This window comes from Anser cygnoides, chromosome 11, assembly GCF_040182565.1.
Source record: "Anser cygnoides isolate HZ-2024a breed goose chromosome 11, Taihu_goose_T2T_genome, whole genome shotgun sequence".
Lineage (NCBI taxonomy): Eukaryota > Metazoa > Chordata > Aves > Anseriformes > Anatidae > Anser > Anser cygnoides.
This window is the reverse complement of record NC_089883.1, coordinates 10,028,397-10,048,269: the sequence shown is the minus strand read 5'-3', so window position 1 is coordinate 10,048,269 and position 19,873 is coordinate 10,028,397. Positions and strand designations below refer to the sequence as shown.

The following is a 19,873-nucleotide window of genomic DNA, read 5'->3' as shown; positions in this document are numbered from 1 at the left end:
TTATTGAATGTCTTTCTGTAATCACCTGGATCATTTTAAAATTGCTTAATGAAATTTTTCTGCTGGTTGTGGAAAATGGGTGATAAGGTTGTAGTCTTTAATCTATACTGATTAGGACAGGCATCCCATTCTGAATTAGCAGTTTCTATTTTCATTTTGTCTGACTTGCTCAGCTGTGTCTTTTAACATTTCAGCAATTCCAGTTCATTCAGAGGATTTATTCCATTATTTCCAGGAGCAGATCCTGTGTTTTTCTCACCTCAGTAAGAGCCCTTTCCCCTTCACCATATCAGTCCTCTAGCGTTACTGTACACATCATTTAGAAGAACAAAAATGAGTCATTAAACTAATGACCATTAGTCTTAACAGTTGCCGTTGAACAGATGACTGTAGTGCCTGCCACGTGAGCCTTCAGTCGCTCTGTTTTTTCTGCCACTAGGGCATAGTTATCAAAGTAGTGGCTTGTTAGGAAGTATACACATGAAATACTCCCAGTTAAAGCTAGTAGATAGTGTGACCCAGAAGGGGACAATCTTCAGATTAGTGGTAGGTCCTTTTTCATATTTGGTCTTTTCATATTTGGAGCCTTTGCTTTTTAGGGTGTTTCTGCTTCTTTATGCTATCTGTTTTTGTTCATTTATTGACCTCGTTTCAGTCAGCATTTTTCTTTTCAATGCTGGACCACGTGTCTGACTAAATACAACACAATTAAAACCTTGCCCTGCTTGAGATGCGTTCAGTGGCAAGAGACATAAAAAGACAAAGAACACTTGGAGAACAACTGCTTCCCTTCCTCAAAAAGATTAAGAGGAAATGAGAAAGGGAATGGATCAGGATAACGAGACTGGCCTTAGTGGACTGAGGGAGCAGAGTTAAGCTGAGAAGTAAATATGAGGCTGAGTAAGTTAAATATGGAACATTGTGGAAGCATGCTTGGAAAAGTGAGTTGCAGCATTTGAACGCTGGGTCTGGGTAAAGGAAAGCATTTCAGCAGCAAAAGATTTGCTGGGGATGACAAAGAGAATGAAACTTAATAACAATAAACTCAATGATAGATGAGAGGAAAAAAAAGTCTTACTGGGAAGTAGCATGCTTTGTCTGGTGGTTGGTGTATCAGTATCAGTATTTTTACCATCAGCAAAGCATAAAAAGCTTAAAAGATCTGGAGTATTTGCAAAATGTATTTGAGACTTAGAGGCTGCGTGCTGTGAACAGTTTCTTTCGGGAATTTCTCTTTAAAATCCTGCTGAAACAGGTGGGCACACGTGGAGGGCGCTTGGCTGAAAGGCATTCACCTCACGTGCCTTATTAATAGCCTTAAACCAACATTCCTACAGCAGAGCCATGACCATTTAACTGCTTCCTTATTGTGAAAATGTGCCTGACCCAGTCAGTGTGCAAGGCTGCTCAGTCCATAAACCCTGCAAAGAGACTTATTGCAATGGAGAGAGAAGGGTAGGTGAAGAACTGGGTTAATATCACTAAAATTATCAGAAGCGGTGGAAAATTAACAGTGGAAAAATCATGTTTTCCTCTCCATGTGCTAGACACATTCATGTGGTGAGCTGGTGTAAATGGCAGGTTAGCCTGAGTGAACATCTGGCTGGGGCATTCTTTACAGTCTAATTTCTTTCAGGTGAGAAAGGATTCATCTGTTAGACGTAACAGAGGAAAACCATTTTCATTATTTACACCTTTATTCAGGGTGGTCTGTCTTTGCAACTAGAGTTTTGGGACCCCCCTGCCCCTTTTGAAGATGTGTTAACAAGATGGTAGCAGGGGCTTTCAGTGCTCCTCTGAAAAGAGATGGATAAGAGAGCCTGGACTAACGCTGTCCTTTCTTCCATGGGGTGGCAGTACCTGACGTGAGTTTTTAAGTATTTGGTCATTCACTGGTGATGTTAGGCCACCACACACCACCTGAATTGTCCTTTCCCATCTTGACTGGGCAAAAGGGAGAAAAGAATTTCTAATAATAAAGGACATTATGACATAGCAGGAAAAAACAAACAAACAAAAAACTATAAGCTTGTCCAAAGGCCTGGAGAGGAAGCTGGGCAAAGTAATATAGAGAATTTTAACAATGAAGTTCAACTAAATGTGGAAATAACGTTATTAGGTATATTCCCTTTTCCTTGATACCTGTTAAAATTGTGACTGAAACTTTCTGAAAATGTTTCCTGTTTTAAAAAAAGGTGATGAACATGCCGGAGACAGTTCCTTGCCCAGTTCTATAGCCTGCGTCATGCAGGAGGTCGTATTGATGCTTTGGGAATGTACCAGAGGAGTTCTGGCGCCACTGTGGTTGTTCTCCATTTACTTGAGTGATTTCGCTCTTTTAATCTGGGTGTGCACAAGTCTTTACACAGCCTTATCTATGTGCATTTATTCTTTGTGGAAGTCACTGAAGTAGGTCCGCAAACACCGCTGATCAATAAAGATTGTTCACACGTCTTGTGTTTAGTTGTAGTTACTTTAGTATAGCTGAGTGACCTTTGTGGTATGACAAATACATTTATTTTTTTTTGAGGGATATTTATGTATTCATCCTACAGTAAACTGTTTTGACTTGCCTCTGAAGAGGAATCTTGCCACCTTATACTTATATAGATGTGATTTTTCTTCCTGCTACCTGGATTATACCTGCTTGTATGGTATTTGCTAGACTCTTTGAGGGTCTTATTCATTGAGAGGTTTTGTGATGGAAGATGTTTGTCAAAAACTTTCTATATTCCTAATCTGTCAAAATTCCTTAATGATCTTGTAGTTCTATTTCTGTTTTGGACAGCTTGATTTTCAATATAGTTGCACCAAAGATAGATTTTCCTTACTGAGGAAATTCTCCACTTCTTGGTGGCTGGGAGTTTGCCTGTGTTTCCAGGTCTGTTTCTGTTTTGAGAATTTGTAGTCATTTACAGTAGCAGAAAAACCTGACATATTGCGTTTACCTGTTTAATTCGTGGTAAACACCATGCTGTTGCTAATGACAATGATGAAAGAATGAAATGATGAAAAATTACTAGTGTTAAGACAGGCTTTTTTTTCTTTTTTTTTTTTTTTTTGGTCTGGAATACTTGCCAATTTTCCCCTGCCACCTGAATCAGAAGCAGATGTACTGAGATTGAGTGCAGGGAGAGAACTCCCTGTCATTAGCAATGCAAGGCATGGCAATGCCCTGTGACACATAAAGGAGTCACTGCTCAGCCTTCCCCACATCACAGAAAGCCTCTGTTTTTATTTGCACTTGTGAACATCTTTCTTTAATATCAAGATTTTCAGTATTTAGCTCTGAATACTGAATATAGTGGTTTAGGATTCTTTTTCTCCCCTAAGTGCTGTGGTTTTAATACCATTCCATCGCCCCACACATTTCCCTTCTTTGTGCTTTCATTATGCAACAGGAATTCTCTTAAAAATCTGGATCCGCCACTAGTTCTAGCAGGTGTTTGGCTTCTGAGCGCCAGAGGTTTTTTCCTTACACAGCTTATAGATGAGAATTTCACGGCCCTTAGGCACAATTTCAACTGAAGTATATGAAATGCATGTTACTATGTCAGTTCAAATTATATCACTATTAAAGAAAAAAACTCTAAAGGAAATTAAATACAAATAATCACACTAACATAACATAACATTAATAACATTAAGGTTATAATTTAAATTAAAAAGAATCAGGAAAATCTGAGTCAGGAGTCCCATGTCATTCTTAGCCAGACTCTCTTGAGAGTAGCCATTGTAAAATGAGGATAATGACAACTTAGAGTAATATGAGATCTCTTGATGAATAGCACCATAATACTAGAGTATAGAAGAGCTAAGTAGATTTTCTCACTAGGTATAATATACTGCATATGAACAAAGTATTGCGTGAAATTTTTATCCTACATTCTCTCATCATTAGCCTATTTATATGATAATGGCTAACTTTTTTTTCAGTATGTGACAATGTGTTAGGTCCCATTTTGTTCACATATAAATTGTGAATCTCTAGCCACCTGCACTACCTTGCTTGATGTGTTTAAACCTGCATGCAGACAGGTTAATCATGTCTAGCTGAGATATTGTTCCCTAAATCCTGGACCTGGCAGTCATGGCGGTGTGGGCACTTCTCTGTTGTGAAATGAAAACAAGGGGGCATTTTGCAAGTACTGAACAGAATTGCTCACAGAACAGTGCCATCTTGTTTCAGCTGACCCAAATCCTTTATGTTGACTTTTAGGAGGCTTCCCATTTAGATCCAACTCCTAGTTACCTGGGAACATTCGTGCCTTTCTTACACCCTTTCCTTAGCATTACTAGAGTGATTGTCTAGTCCTACTGGGTGAGGGGATGAGAAGGAAGTCATCTGTTAGAAGAGGGTGATGTTGCCCTTGCTCTGTTGTTTTGTGCCACTTATCTCACTAGTAAAGGGTTAAGCACTTGCAGCCCTTAGCTTACTACAGACTCACTCATCCCATATAGCCCACAATCGTTTTTTTGTGTTTGTTTGGTTTTTTTTTGTTATTACTAAATGATCCTAATATCTGTTAGTGCATGGACTGCCAAAGCTATTAAGTTGTCTTGCTTGCCTCTCCATGACAGAGGCTCCTACTGCTCAATGAAGGAATTGTATGATATCCATTGTCTTGTTTCATTTTTTTCTTTAATCCTAAGGCAATATGAGCATCTTCATTCAGTGCATGTGTTGATTTTGTTAGGTTTTATAATTCTACTACCTCTGACAGTGATCCCACGTAACCTAAACTATGTTCCTTTCTTGCCTTCTGTAAATAAATCTGCTGATCCTAAAGGATTATGCTTTCAGTCTCCTTCAGCGTGTCACTGAAGGAGACATATGGGCAGGCTGCAGTCATGTGTCCATAGAAAAACAAGCAAGATTGTCTGCTTCCTGCAAAGGAGTCCATTCAACTGGTAGCAACCTGTCAGTTTAGCAAGAAAAAAAAAAAAAAAAGCTTTCACTGCACAGTGGTCATGATAAAGGAAGCTTTAACATAGATTAAAAATACTACAGATTATCCTGTTTTCCTTGCTAAGGAAACTGGCAGTATTTTTGTAGCATATTTTTTTTCTATGTAGACCAGAAAGACCCTTAGAGACCTTCAGGAGTTCCATGTGAATATGTTCCAATAATGCTAAAAGCACTTGATTTATGACAAGAATTTTGCCAATTATTAGGCTAATAAATAAAGAATAAAAGGTGGGTTTTGTCTGGAATAGTGTTGAACATATGGTGAAAGGAGGGATAAAAACTTTTAGAAGCCTTCAGTTAACTCCGTCTTGCTTGCAAGACTTTAAAAAGATGGATTAATGAAAGTTTTGTCACACTTCTAAATTTTTTAACAAGATGTTCTTCACTTCCACTGTTTTTGGCATGAAGGTGTGTTCCATCAAGAGGATTCTAGTACCTTCAATCTTTAAAAAAAAAAAAAAAAAAAAGGTGAAAATGTCCTTTTACCCACTCCTCCTGCTCCCCCAAAGCACCAAGCCCCAGCCAATGTGCAGGTAGAATTTTCTTTCACCATTCAAATTTGTTAGCATTTTGTGTTAACGTGAGCCAGTGCTTTAAGATAAATGGTTGAACAAGACATTTATATAAAACCAGTAAACAAGCAAAGAAACAGAAAAATGTGATAGACTAGTCAAGCTGCATATTCAGGAGATACAAGTTCAAGAACGAATCACTTTCCCTCAATACAGCAGGTACAGTCCCTGTTCACCTCACTGCCAGCAGCCTCTCAACACTGATGCCACTGATGTTATTTAATGCAGCTTCTTAGCATCTGTAAGGAGACAGAAAATAGACATCACACTGTGCTGGGCTTATAAATCGTGTCACTGCTGTGGCAGGGAATCAGGGGACAGGAATTAAAATTACTTTTTTCGCTGTTACTTAATTTCCTCTCTTCCTACTGGTAAATCCATGTCTTTTCAAACCTTTTTTCATGTTCTAAAGAATAGGCTTGTTGTACCCTTTCTGTATATGTAACTGTACTCTCACTGGTAATAGTAATATCCAGACTTTATAGCGTAAGTTTTATCCATATGCTATAAAATTGCTTTTAAACTGGCTCTAAATATTGTTGTGCCCATTCCCCCAAAGGCTAAACTGAAGGCTCAGGAAATAACGGGGCATTGCATATTTTGAAAGCAGAGTCTGATCCACAGTCACTAACTTTCTGACAATACTTGAAAATTAATTACTTCAGGGTCATCTTATTTAAGAGTGTTAATATTTCTCCTTATATACTTATTTTATTATCTCCTAATATTTCTCACATTGGCTTTTGTTTATGCAAAGCCAAATAGCACTGAGTAGCTGATAGCAAGTGTAATATTGCAAGAGTTGTCCTGCTGCAGATGTATTTGGGCCCTGGTTCTGTAAGGCTGTTGGTGTGTGCATTGCCGTTTATATCACTGGGAGCAACTTCAGGCTGATAGCACAGCTCTTTCAAAATCAAATATTAGGCATATCAATCCTGCAGAAAGAGGACGGTCTGCCTAATGCAGCATAGAAGGAACTTCATTGGAGGAGGGAAAACTCTGGGTTTCATATTTCTTTTGGAAACATGAAGCAGAGTTGATATTTAAGCTGGGTTTTGAGACTAAATGAGATTTTAGCTAAATAGTACTGCAGTCTTTCAGTGACAAGTTTAATCCCTTAGCCAGACCATAGAAAGAGAAAACATAAGTAGTTGTTGATAAATATCCAAAAGCTTAATCACTAGTATAAATCTAACAAGGTAAAGAAAGATTTTCAAAATGTGTCGATCTCTGTCTCTAGCCCAACTTGTGACAAAGAAAATGTATTTACATTTAATCAAGAGAAAATTTGGTAAAATAGCTTTATGGAAAGACTGAGAGATAGTGTCTTAATTTAAAACCAAAATGATCTCCGTTACCCCTCTTGTGTTTGCTTTAAGTTGTACAAACCTACATCATGAAAAAGGCTTAGATTAGGCAAAATATTTTGCTTTGAGGACACGATCTTGAGCACATTCAAGTTGGGAATGACTCAGATCCTCAAGCGGTTGCAGGATGGGCTTGTTTGGAGCAGCGGAAATGGTGTGGGCAACTGTTTTCTTCACTGTCATAAATAGTTACCTGATGCAAAATGCTTATGAATTCTTTCACTTAACTTTGTATGTATTTTCAAGTTACAGACACGTTTTCCTAAGCTTGTTTTATCTCTACGTATTCTAAACAAATCTCTAATGACAGATGGTGAGACGAAAAATCATTTGATTTGTGCTTAAATCAGGCAGTCCTGAAGTCTGCCTTTAACTAGCAGACCAGTGCATGCATAGACGTGAAAACAGCTGTTGAGTCACACTTGAGATCTGTCTTTGGAAGAACTTCTGGTTCAGCTTCGAGGTTGTCTCATCTCAGTTGTGACTTCCCTGATGAACCTTGGCAGCCACATTCTGAGTTGCAGGGGTTCTTCAATGAAGAACTGCTTCGTTTTCATCATTTCAGCAGCTTAGCAAGTGTCTTTTGAGTCCCTTCTTTTTTCTTAAAAAAAAAAAAAAAAGTTTATATTTTAATTCTGGTTTGAAATGTTGGTGTCTTAGTTTAATATTAATTACTATTTTAAATAATTGGCCTGGTCTACAGAAAAGCTGAACTGCTGGCAGATTCTGTGGAAACTCAGCTCACTTCCAGGGTCTTTAAATGTTTCATAGCATATAGCATTAGGAAGTTGTTTTTGTAAATCTTGACCATAACAAAAGCTAATATAAATCTTACTAGATATTTATTCATCAGCATTGCTTGCTCTGGCAATATCTGAAGCTTTGAAATATTGGTGTGACTTTGTTTATCTGCTAACATACTTCTTCATCTAGTGATGAGACTGGACGGCTATATTCCATCTAACATTTTTTATACCGGAGTCCTTGAAAATCCATTAAACTGAACTGCTACTTAGCCTGCATATTAGTTCCCTGGGGCGGAAATCATGCTACAGCAGCTTAGACAGAAACTTAACATGAGGAATTAAATTGGAAGGCATACATTTTGGTATATGATTGGACTTGCCATGCATATTAATCTGATGAACATGTAAATACAAGTTATTAAGAATACACATGCAATTTCTCATTTGCTTCTTTTCCCATCTTTTTCCCTAAAATGAGGATTTTGGAAATTAATACTTTGAAGACCATGACTAATTTTCCCCTTCCAACAAGAGCTACTAAAAGAGCCACAAATGCACTCTTCTGGTTTTCTGTTACAGAATTTACCTTGGGAAGATAGTGCAATTGCACATAACTATAAAGCTCAAGGTCACTGGACATTTATCTTTTGTCTGTTCCCCTTCTTAAAAAAGAGATACTGAGGCAGTTTCAGGAACAGTGTGGTATTTTGTCATCTTTGGCATTTAAGATGGATCATTTTGAACTTTTTTTCATTATTCTGTTTATGCTCCCTATTTTTAGCAAGCACACAGGCTTTGTTAGGGAAAGAGTGATTTAAGTCCAGGTAATACTAATTTGCACTAGGTGTACATAAAAGCATAGTTCTTATTTTACCTCTTAATGTGTTTTTTGGTCCCAAGAAACTCAAAAAATAAAATTATTACATCTGAAATATAAGTGTTTTATTTCTAATTATGTACAAGACATTTCTTTGAGACATTTGGTCTCCATTTTCTCATCTTCTAGACCTTCATCACTGAGCAGAAAGCTACATTTCTAAAGCTTCTCTTGTTTATATATAATTAGGGAACACATTTTCCAGTCTTCTGGTGGCTATGATTAAATAGAATAGTGGCATGTTATTATGATGTTCAGTTGAACTTTGCAATATCCTTTATGTCAAATGATCCCCAAGTATTGTAGACTAAACTACAATTTCCAATTTATCTGAAATTACAATAACAATTCAAATCCTTGGATGAAATTCTTAATCTGTACCTTGGAAGGAATGACCAGTGGTTAAACATATTTTTTTATAGTCACAGGAAAACTCTACCTTTTAGTGTTTGCTCTGATTTGATAATTTCAAGTGAGTTGGATGTTAGTTAATATAAATATAATATTTATATATATATTATATTAATATAAATATATTATATAATGTTTATATATTATATATATTTATATAATAATTTATATAATGTTTATATAATATTATTGTTTATAATAATATTTATATATTTATATAATATAATATTTATATAATTATATATATATGAATATAAATCTATTAATAGTTAATATAAATCCAGGATACCAAGGAGGGACAACAAAAGAAAAAGTGTTCTAATAAGGTTCCTTTTGGATGAAAAAATCAGAAGATGTGCACTGGCAGCAAACCTAATGTACTTCAGTCACTAGTGGATAGTATGTGGGATTGACTAGAGCTAGTTGCTAGCTTAAAAATAAATAAAATAAATTAAAAAAAACAAAACAAACAAACAAAACTCCTCCAAATAGTGTTGTGTGAGTAGTTGGTGCTGGCCACTGTTTTGACCTACGGATTCAGTTCATGGCACTAGACCATGCTACTTAATATTCACATTGGCTTGGAAGCTCTCAGTAACCATTCCTCTCTTATTTGCAGTAATAAAACATAAAATCCTTGAATCTAGCAACTTCACCTTGTGAAGATGCTTCTATTCAGAGTAGCGCATAGAGCAATGAAATCGGGCAGCAGTAAAAATGACAACAGGCAAGTCTCGGTGGAGGGAGATTTAAAAACCAGAGACTTGGATATCAACTGTTCATTTTGTCTTCTGCAATTGAAAGTGGAAGAGTAATTTAATCTTTAAGCACTCAGGTGGGGAGTGATGAGTGAGGAAGTAATCACAGCCTGAGATCAAAGATGTGCTCAGAGCATAAGCCTTTGAATAGGCACAGTGCCATTTTACACTTCCCAGAACCTACATACATTATCTACGTATCAGGATATTTCTCCTTGATCACATAGGTAGAATGATGTAGGATGGAAGACTTTTTTTTTTTTTTTTTCAGTTTCTGACTAATAAGAAACATGTTCTGACTAACTGGTACCCGGAAAAGTTTTCAAACACCAATTTATCTGTTTATCTGCATTAATTTTAATAGATTTTATGTAGCGAGTATTACCTGGTTTAACTACATTATCACCTTCTTTCTTCATCTCTAATAAGATCATGGAATCGTAAAGCTGTTTTAAAATGCCTGTTCTAAATCTTAACTGTACTTGTAATTTCACACATTTAACTTGAAGCTATTAACATTAAACTGGCCATTAAAGAGAGTTAAAACACTAGCATGAAATATAATTGTTTTCTGAAACTTGCAGTCTTTAGTTTAAAACATAAATTTATATCAGATTAGCTATATCATTCAGAGATGATCCCAAATACACTATAAAACCACAGACTGTTGAAATGTGAATTACGTTTAGGCAAAAGTACCCATAGAAATATAAAAGGCTCACAAGGAACATTGATAGACTCCTCAGTGGGGAATAAAGCGGACCAAATGGAAACAGTGCATTTTGTGTTCAGTACAATGTATGAATGGAAGTGTATTGGAGAGGTTCAGACAGTAAAAATGCAGCTTACTTGAAAGTGCCTATACCTAGAGGGGAAAAATATTTTTATGCTATTTTGAGTTGATTCAAAAGAATTATTTGAGAAAGTTATGATTTTGTTAACAAACTTCTTGATTTAGGTTGTGCATTAGCTGTATTTACTTGGATCCAAAATCCACTTGCCACGCAACTCAGTGCATTCTTAATATTTTTCTGCTTTCAGTTGAATGTTTTGCTGCATTTCTCCTTCACTTTAGTAATACTAGGTAGGTAGCGGTACCTCTTGTTGCACTTAGACCAGTTTCCACTATAACCTCAGGTGTAACCTCATAAAAAATTCACCTTTTTTCATTGAGTTTTTCCATGCTTGAAAGCCAGATCTTGCCTTAATCTAGCAAGCATTCTTCTACTTCCCTAGTGACTAGCCATTCATTAGCTTTTGATTAAAAACAAGTTGAATGTGTGTTCATGTGTGTGGGATAAACCCTTGTTTTTTCATGTAATATTTATTAAATCATTATTTCAGCTTCAAATGTTGGCGTCTTTTATATTCAGAGCATAATACTGATGAATGTCCAAAGACTTTCTATTTTAAATATTTACCTTATAAAGATGAGAAGCACAAACCAGTTAATCACTGCATATCCTACTGGCAAATTTGTTTATGGGAAATCAAGCAGCAGTATGATATACATTTTTCTAAGAAGTGTGGTAGAGTAATATGGATTCTTTTCTGTTCTTGAGTTCGACAGCTCTTTCCAAAATATTATTATAAATTGCTAACATTTAGTACTACTCTTTTCCAAAGTATTTTACAAATATAAACTAAACTTTACAATACACTATTAATACAGGTCACTTGATGTTGTAATTGTTTTACACCTGGGGAAACTGAGGTAGAAATGTCAAGTAGTTTAACTCAGGCCACTTGAGATTTAGAATGCATATCTCTTATCCATTAGCCCTGTACTGAAATCATAGGATTACATCATTGCCATATTCCCTCATATAGGATCTATCGATAGTCCATTGAAACCAGTGGGGAAAAATGCCAGATTATGTCAGCCAGTTTCACGTCTGGGTTACACTTAACATGTCAAAGCCTGCGTGAGCTGCAGCCAGGTTGGATTCAGCATGAAGTGCAACAGTGGACCTCTCTTAGTTACTTTATGGGGAAACTATTGTTATCAAATGCAGATTTTTTTCTTTTCTTTTCTTTTCTTTTTTTTTTTTTTTTGTAATTTACTTCTGCATAGATAAAGTCAGTTGGCTACAGTATAAAAGTGAGACCACTAGTATAACAGACTTTAGAGAAAATGTCATGACAACACAATGTGAACATGAATTACTATTATGCAGGCCTGGTGAAAAAATTCTCTTTAAAATCTTCTTCAGTCCAGCAAGCTAAAGTGTGACCTTTTACCCTAGTCTAGACGTGTCCTTTGCAAGCTATTTCTAGTTTATATGAAGATTGCTCAATTTAGAACAAGTATGTTAATTTAATGCTTGTCACGAATGATGGGGTTTACAGTCTGAGAAGCTGACAGCTATTTCTTTGCAGAACAGAGTAAGCAACAGCAATGTTAAGTTTCTCCAGACCCACACTGAGAATGACATGGCATCTGTTTTTTATGAGATAAGTTGTGAGCTTCAGAAAGTGAATTCCCTGCACAAGAGAGGCACTACAGAAGCTCTTGCCTTCCTTTTCCACTACGAACTGGTTGAATTACATAGATTGTTTTTGAAATCTCTAGTTATCTGGAAATGAGGTTATACTCCTGTTGTTTGGTACAGTTCTAGCCAACAGTCTGGAAACTGGTTGATGGCAACTGTAAGCTTTCCTGTAAAATTATTGCATATGTCAAAATATAAGAACAGTTTAATTAAACTCCATTTGTTAAGTTGACTTGTTGGTAAATGTCCAGCTGTAACTTGTACAGTTCAGTCTTTTTCTTCCCTAAAAGGTTTTAACCTCTTGGAAGGTAACTTTCATCTTCTTGCCCTTCCCACTCTTCCCTTATCCCAGCTGGATCCAGTACCCTTCTTTCAAAAGACGATTGCTCATTTTCTCTTGTATGCAAACCAATTAGCATTCCAGGGCAGAGCTGCTGCCTGATAGTAGGAATGAGGACGTAAGTGTCCATGCAGTACAATTGCTATGTGGCTGGGCTGTCTTAGACCAACAGTGCAATGACAGCATATTCAAGCAGCATGTCTTCAGCATGTCTAACATATTCAAAGGGTGTTATGGTACCTGAAAATCCATGGATCAGACCATGGACCTTTGCCTAACAAGGGCGTAGGTGTCAGCCAACTTGGAGATAGTGGCTCTGATTCAGACAGAATTAGCTCTTCTGGAGCTCAAAATGGGCCTGTATTCCTCTCCTGGCCTGTTCTCAAGCACTGTTCACCAATTACGCATGACTTACAGAACTTATATGGACCACTGTCTGGTGTTCAATTCAGTCATTTCCCTCTCCCACCATCCAATTTATTCTTTGCAACAATCTTTTCCTGCAGGACAGGAAAGTAATTCAGTGTCATGGGCTCACAGGTGACCCTACTTTGAGGGGGCTGGTCTAGCTGAACTCCCAAAGTGTCTTCTAAACTATAATTCTCTTTTTGTGCTTTCCTGTAAGAATAGACATGCTGTATTTAACTAAAAACCCATTATTGTCTGCAAGTTTGTCAGCCAGTCTAGTGAAGCATGTAACCAAAAAGAAATCATAACTTGATGTTGCTTTTTCGGTGTGTTTTTTCACTGTCTTTCAGCTGTGGTAATTGATAAGCCAGAGATATTATCTTTAATAAGTGGTTCTGCTACCAATGCATTTGTTTGTTTTTGGATCCCTGTAAGCATTTGTTAAATCCTTGTGACAGACCTCTGGAGCAAAGTATCCGCCCTGAAATACCGTGCCTTAAAAACACAAAACATTTTACTCAGATCATGTCTATTCATTGTAACTATATGTATAGTTTAAAATCTTGAGTAGTGTCTATAATAGCTGTAACATGACCTTTCTGAATCTCTTACAGACAAGAGCAGAGCAGTCCCAAGGTGCATACTTCTTGCCTGAATTTGCGCTTTCTCCACAAGGGAGTTTTCTTGAGGATACCACAGGGGAACAATTCCTCACTTACCGTTACGATGACCAGGTCAGTATGCCATATGTGGAAATGATAGAGATTGTCACATTCATGTAACTCTGAGATATATATTACTGTAAATTAAGAAACAGTGTCTGGTATCTTTTGAAGATGCATCAAACTTACAGCAAAATGAATGATAATACACTATAGCAAAATGAAATTGAAGTTGTGAAAATAATACGCCAAAACCACTTGTGGAAAAAGTTTATGGGATGTGATAGAGATGAAAGCAACAATGTTTTAGTTATGTGTTAATAGATGTTTATAGTTAGTATTGTAAAATGTGTAGAATTAGAATTTACTGTTGTTTCTGTGAATAGTTTGACCTATTCTTAATTGTTTTATTTCATGGATAAATCAGTGTAAGGCAGATCTTGCATTTTCTAGCTTGTGAAAAGTCAGCAAATTTTGTCAGTTCATGAAGTTTTCAGAAGGGAAGGTTGAGTGAATTATAAACAAATTCAAAGTGGAATAATGGATGAAGCACAGTGTTTAGAAAGCAACAAATTATGTATTTTAAAGTTAAAGATCTTTAATGCATTCTCCAGACCCATTGAAACATTGTTAAACATGGAATATAGATATAAATGTAAAGAAAGCAACATGAAAGAAATGTTGTTAATCTTGGCAAAAGATCTAAAGTAAACCTAGGAAATGTGTGGCATGCTGTGGAAATTTACTCATAACACAATGTGTTCCAGAAGTCAGTTGAAACTCCACATCAAAACAGTCTGAATTACATTCATAGACACTTACAGTACATGTCTTAGTGTAAGAAGAGGGAATTTGTTAGGAAACAATCCCCCAAAGTGAGAGAAGAGCTAAACTTGCCCTGCAGTCACAAGGTATGGTTCTGTCTAGTGACTGACAGCTTTATTTTTGAAAGGTGATCTCCTTGCAGCACCTACTTAGAGAAAGAAGAGTTTGCTCATCAGCTGCTTTTAAAAAAGAAGAGAACTGAGATGAGTTTAAAGCTTTATACCGAGTAGCTGTTTAGGAGGACCCAAGGAATTTGAAAACACTGAGTAGCAAGCATGTTGAACTTGTAGGTTAGTTGAATATAGCTTATATATGTTTAGGGTAATTCATACTTTTGTTACCCTAGAAGATCTTGTATCATCTCTAGAAAAGGTTTTCAGGTAAGATGTCCCCTGGACAAAACGCCTCAGAAAGAAACAACTTGCAGTACAGAAAAATGCAGCTGCAACCCAGGCTGCATTTAATGACAGTAGAAGAAAAATCCTGCAAAGTTCATACACTTTTGTTCAAAATAATCTCCGTTAAATGGAGCAATTCTTAGAGAAGGCTATAAAATGTAACTGAGGGATTGTCTGAGTCTATTTGAGTAGACTGTTTGTACTAAGTGAATAGCATTGCTGATTAAAAAACAAAATGAAACAATTCCCAATCCCCACAAAACCTCAAATACCAGCATAGCTCTATACTGAAACCTGTTCCAAGCTCAATTGCATTTGATGGAAAGTTTTCCATTAATTTCATTGGGATCTGAATCAGATCCTGGATATGGTCAGCTTCTGTTCTTTCACAAATGTAATTCAGCTTTGAAGCCTGCTCTTCCCAGACAGTGCAGGAAGAATGAGCAGTAAGAAATTAAGTTTGAGTTCTTGGAACTCAAGCTAAAACTTTGGAAAGTTGAAAATAAAGGCAAATGTATTATTAGTAGTAGTTCCTTTTCAGAGGAAATTCAGTCCTTAGGACTTTTCAATACGTATAAATGCATTGAATGTAGGTAGGAATGTAGGAATGCAGGTAGACCTGTGTCTACTTTACTTTCCTGGGTGTAAAATAAATAAATAAAAATTATTGTGTATATTGTTTCCTTGTCCTTGTCTAGGACATTAATCATAGAATCATAATAATGTACAGTTATAATTTACTTATGCTTCTGCTGAAATGTTCATAAAAAATTTGTGTATTCAAACTGAGGCAAAAAATAACTTTCTTGTTTTCTGTATTTCATTCTACTCTTTCATATTGCATTCACTTTATGAATGGAAAGAAGTCTTAAACTAGGTGGCGAAACTAATTCATTGGCTAATTTCTTGAATTTTGTAGGCTGCTATGGATAGGTGTGAGATATAATTTACGCCAGCTACTTGGTTTACTCCACTTTGTTGAGTAGATGGTCAGGCATGTTACTGGCAAAAAAAAAAAAAAAAAAGAAAAAAAAAGAAAAAATCCTACTTGTTTATGAAACTACTACATATGGTACAGAGCATTGTTTATGAAACTACCACATATGGTACAGAGCATCTTATAATCATTCTTAATACTTAAGCAGACAAATGCAGTAGTTCTGATACGGATATGCAGGTGAATAAAGAGGAATTTATGTAAATTGAAAGGCTACTTTTAATTACATAACGTAGCCAACACTGGAATGAAACTGGTACAGAAACATTGCCACCTAATCAAAAAACCACAATAGCTTATTCTCACACACCATAATTTAGTTTAATTTCATCTGTTGGCTTTCTATCCTGCCCCACCTTGAAAGGGTGCTGGCCAGTGGGGAAATACATTACTAGAGTTGTCCCCTGGGCATCCCTACAGAATCCTGTTGTACCTGCACATCCTAAGATAAATTTACTTGAAAATTGAGAAAGTGAAATAACCTTGTGTGCTTGACCCCAACAAAACTGAAGACAAGTCTCACCCAATCCATTGTCAGATGGTCTGTCTGTATTCATGGAAGGGAGAATAAAAGATGAAAATGCATGACAGGCTCCTAAGATTGTAGCATGGGAGCGGGAGAAGAACCCATGCCTTTTTGGCTAGTCAACAAGATGTCAAGACCCTTACAGGAAAAGTGATCCTTCCACGTGTTCCCAAGTGTGCCCTTTCCCACTTAGCACTGTACCTCATACCCAGGCCAATAAAATGTCCAGTTTGATAGGATAGATGAGTATTATTTCTATATAGCACCATCATCATCATCCAAGATGAGTTTCCTTACGTCCTCCAAACACAGGAATGTTTCAGAGGGGTTTTCTTTGGCTGTTGAGTGATATTTTTCAAGCAGAGAGCCAGTTTATTCAGGATTCCTTTGTCAGTAAGTAATCTCAGTAAAATAGAACTAGCTGTTACTTGAATATTCAAAAGTATTTGCTATCTGAAAATACAAAGCTTACAGTTTGAAATGGAAGATGAGTAAATATTAATGGGAACACACTGTACTCTGTTCTAGCCCAGCAAAATTACATATGGATTCATGTTGTACACGCAAGACAGTACATTTTGTTCTGGTTTAATCTGGCAAGACTGTGCTCTCATTTTTTGCACAGGATTGCACTAACCCCTTTGCATATTCAGTTGCTATGTGTGTATTTAAGAATTACATGCAGATGAAATATTTTGGCTAGATGGTTTCTAAATTCAGTGAATATATATATATATATATAACCTCCTCTATTATGACTATAGAAGAAAATGTCTTATAGGACTAGATCAGATACTGCTACCTTTATTCAGTGAGGTATTTATGTGACATCTGAACAGAAAGGTACAGAATAGTTTTGACACATTTGCTCCATTATCTTCAGGGAAAAATAAAAATAGTGATTCAATGCAAATACTTTTTGAGGGCTCCTAAAGAGCAGAAATATGTACATTGAGTACTTTGTTATAGCTCTTGCATTGTTCAGCAAGCTATGTCTTGCATCAGTGTATTGCATACTGCATTTCTAAAATTCTACTGAGTCAATGTAATTTAAATCTAACATAGCACCAGATAGATTTTGATGTGTAGCCAAAGACTTCACTTGCCATTAGAAATCTGAGACTGAAAAAAAAATATGCCCCTTTCCTATCACTCTGAATGAGTTTTTAAACAAGTATATAAATAATAGCCCTTCCTCCAACTTTAAGATATGAGTTGAACCTTGCCATAAGGAATAGTTTCCTAGTTTCTTCCCATTTCTTTTGGCTTTTCACCTTTTAATCTACTATAAGAGGTTTTTTTTCTTTTTTTTTTTTTCTTTTCTAGAATACTAGTAGTATTGGAAAGCTTTCTTACAGAAAGTGTTCTTGTTTTCTGACACTTAAGGCATTGCTTCCAACTATTAAAACCATTCCATATGACGGACCACCAACAAGGAGAGCAGTGAAAGCTTGGTTGTGCTGGATGTTTGAAGTACCTTTCCACTTTGGCTGGCTAAAAGAGACAGCTGGAAGCGGGGCCTTGGAGGTTGGGGCGTGGGGTGGGGGCTAGAGAAAAAGAAAAAGGTTATCTTCTAAGTGAGAAAATGTTTACTTGATCAGTTAGCTTTCTAGCTGACTCTTCTCCTTCTATGTTTTATGATGTTTACCAATTTAAACTCATAACAAGGAAGCCCTGATTCTGGAATTAGACATATGGCACTTAGTAGGCCAATCTTGGCAAAGAACTGTAGTGTTTCTAAACAAATCTTTTTAAAAATGCAGTCAGGAAGAGTGGTAAATATTGGCATCTTGAAACCACCCAGCAAGCAATTAAAATAATGAAAATCTGCACTTTCAGACTTGAGTGTGTTTAGATATGTGAGGTGAGGTAGAAGCCAGTGAGTCTGTTTCCAAGTAGATGTGCAAGTTGTAATACACAGGCTGAGGCTGGTGTAGTTCTTTTTATAACTGGCTTTTCTTTGGATTTGCAAGAAAAGTCTGCTACAAAGTGAAGGCAAAAACTGAAAGAATGAATATTCTGATATATGTCTTGTCTTCCACAAGGAGAAATACTCTGGCTTGGTTTCTGCCTTTTTGGGGTGTGTGTATTTGTTGTGTTTTTTAAAGGGTTAATGAAAATAAAGCAGTGGAACCCAGGACTGGGGGGACTTAAATAATTAAATAATGCAGAAATAAACTGATAGAACAGGAACCTATTATTCCACCTTTAATTTACAGTGGTGAGTTTGCTTGTTCAAGTTTTTTGCGTATTGTACAACCTGCAACAACGGGGACAGAAGTTGTCTTGTGGATCCAGCCGGGCTGACAGATTTTTCCAGCATTTTTTCCCACCTGCTTTTCCCACTCTGCCTGCTGATAATTGTCATCTTCTCTACTCTGCCTGTGGAACTGTATGAGAACCACAGCCTGTTTTTTGTGTTTTTTTTTTCTTCTTTTTTTTTTTTCTGCTCTGACTGCTGCACTCCTTGTCTGTGCCCTTTTATTCTCTCCCATGTTGGCCAGCTAGTTTGCATGTAAATCACCACTGAAATGGAGATAGAACTTTTTTAGCTTGGAGATGGGTTGAGTAAAGGACAAAACTTATTTCAAGTTAACACATCAGTGAAGACGAGCTCTAATCCTGACAAAGTAAGATTTGTAGTTAGTGGCATGCCTGCTACCCAGATACATAATGTCCCAGCCTTCCTTTGGAGGAGCCAAAAACTTGCTGTACTGTGACCTGACACTTTTGTTGATATCCCAAAGAAGCATTCAGAACTATTTAAAAAACTTCTTAAATCCCAGTCAGCTCTTTATTTAAAGACTCTTTTGGAAAGCAAGCAGTTAAGTGGACATAAAGTATTTTGGGTGTTTTTCTGTGTTGCAAACCTTCTACATGCAACACTCCAGCAATTTCATTTGAGTATTCTGAGTGAGCTGATAGAACTAACTTTGTCAAAGCACCAGAGATGTAACTTCTAATGCTCAGCTATTTGAATTTCAGTATTGTTAGAAATATTCCTCTTTGGCTGAAAAATGGTCTGGCCTTGCAATCCATATTCAGACAATGTGCTGATATTAGAGTAACTGAACATTCAACACCAACTCCACTGACCCAAATCCTGCAAGTAATTCCATTCTCTGAGCTGGGACTACTCATGTGAGTAACAAATTGAGGCCAGGTTTGTGGTACTCCGTACTAATCCTACAGATGTTAATAAGGAGTTTTAAATCATGTTCCAGGAGTTTAGAGCCATATGTTTGCAAGGCTGTGTGAAGATATAATGCATCACTTAGTGTTTTAGCAGAAATTTACCCAAAGGTGATGTTAGGAGGTTCCTAATATTTTTGCTTCTTTAGCCTATATTTTGACACAGTTGTTTTTTATTTGCAGGCTTAATTTGAACGTCTTCTAAATTATTATTATTATTATTATTATTTTACCTTTAAGATTACTTACTTGGGTATAGAAATTAGCTCCATAATCAAGGGAAATGTGTTTCTGATTTGGAGTGGGAGGGATGGAAAGGAGGTAGGGATTAAG

At 36.5% G+C, this 19,873-nt stretch overlaps 1 protein-coding gene across 9 annotated transcripts in view; it reads left to right on the top strand.

The window, feature by feature from the left end:
- ADAMTSL3 (ADAMTS like 3) overlaps window positions 1–19,873 on the top strand; it is a 202,564-nt gene that overhangs the window by 30,562 nt on the left and 152,129 nt on the right. For all 9 annotated transcript variants that reach the window (XR_007166140.2, XM_048071863.2, XM_067003899.1 and 6 more), the window contains one exon: window positions 13,555–13,674. Coding sequence is in view for 8 of the 9 variants with exons in the window: in XM_048071863.2 (XP_047927820.2) it covers window positions 13,555–13,674 (120 nt within the window). In the remaining variant the exon portion in view is untranslated. The remainder of the gene's footprint in view (window positions 1–13,554; window positions 13,675–19,873) is intronic.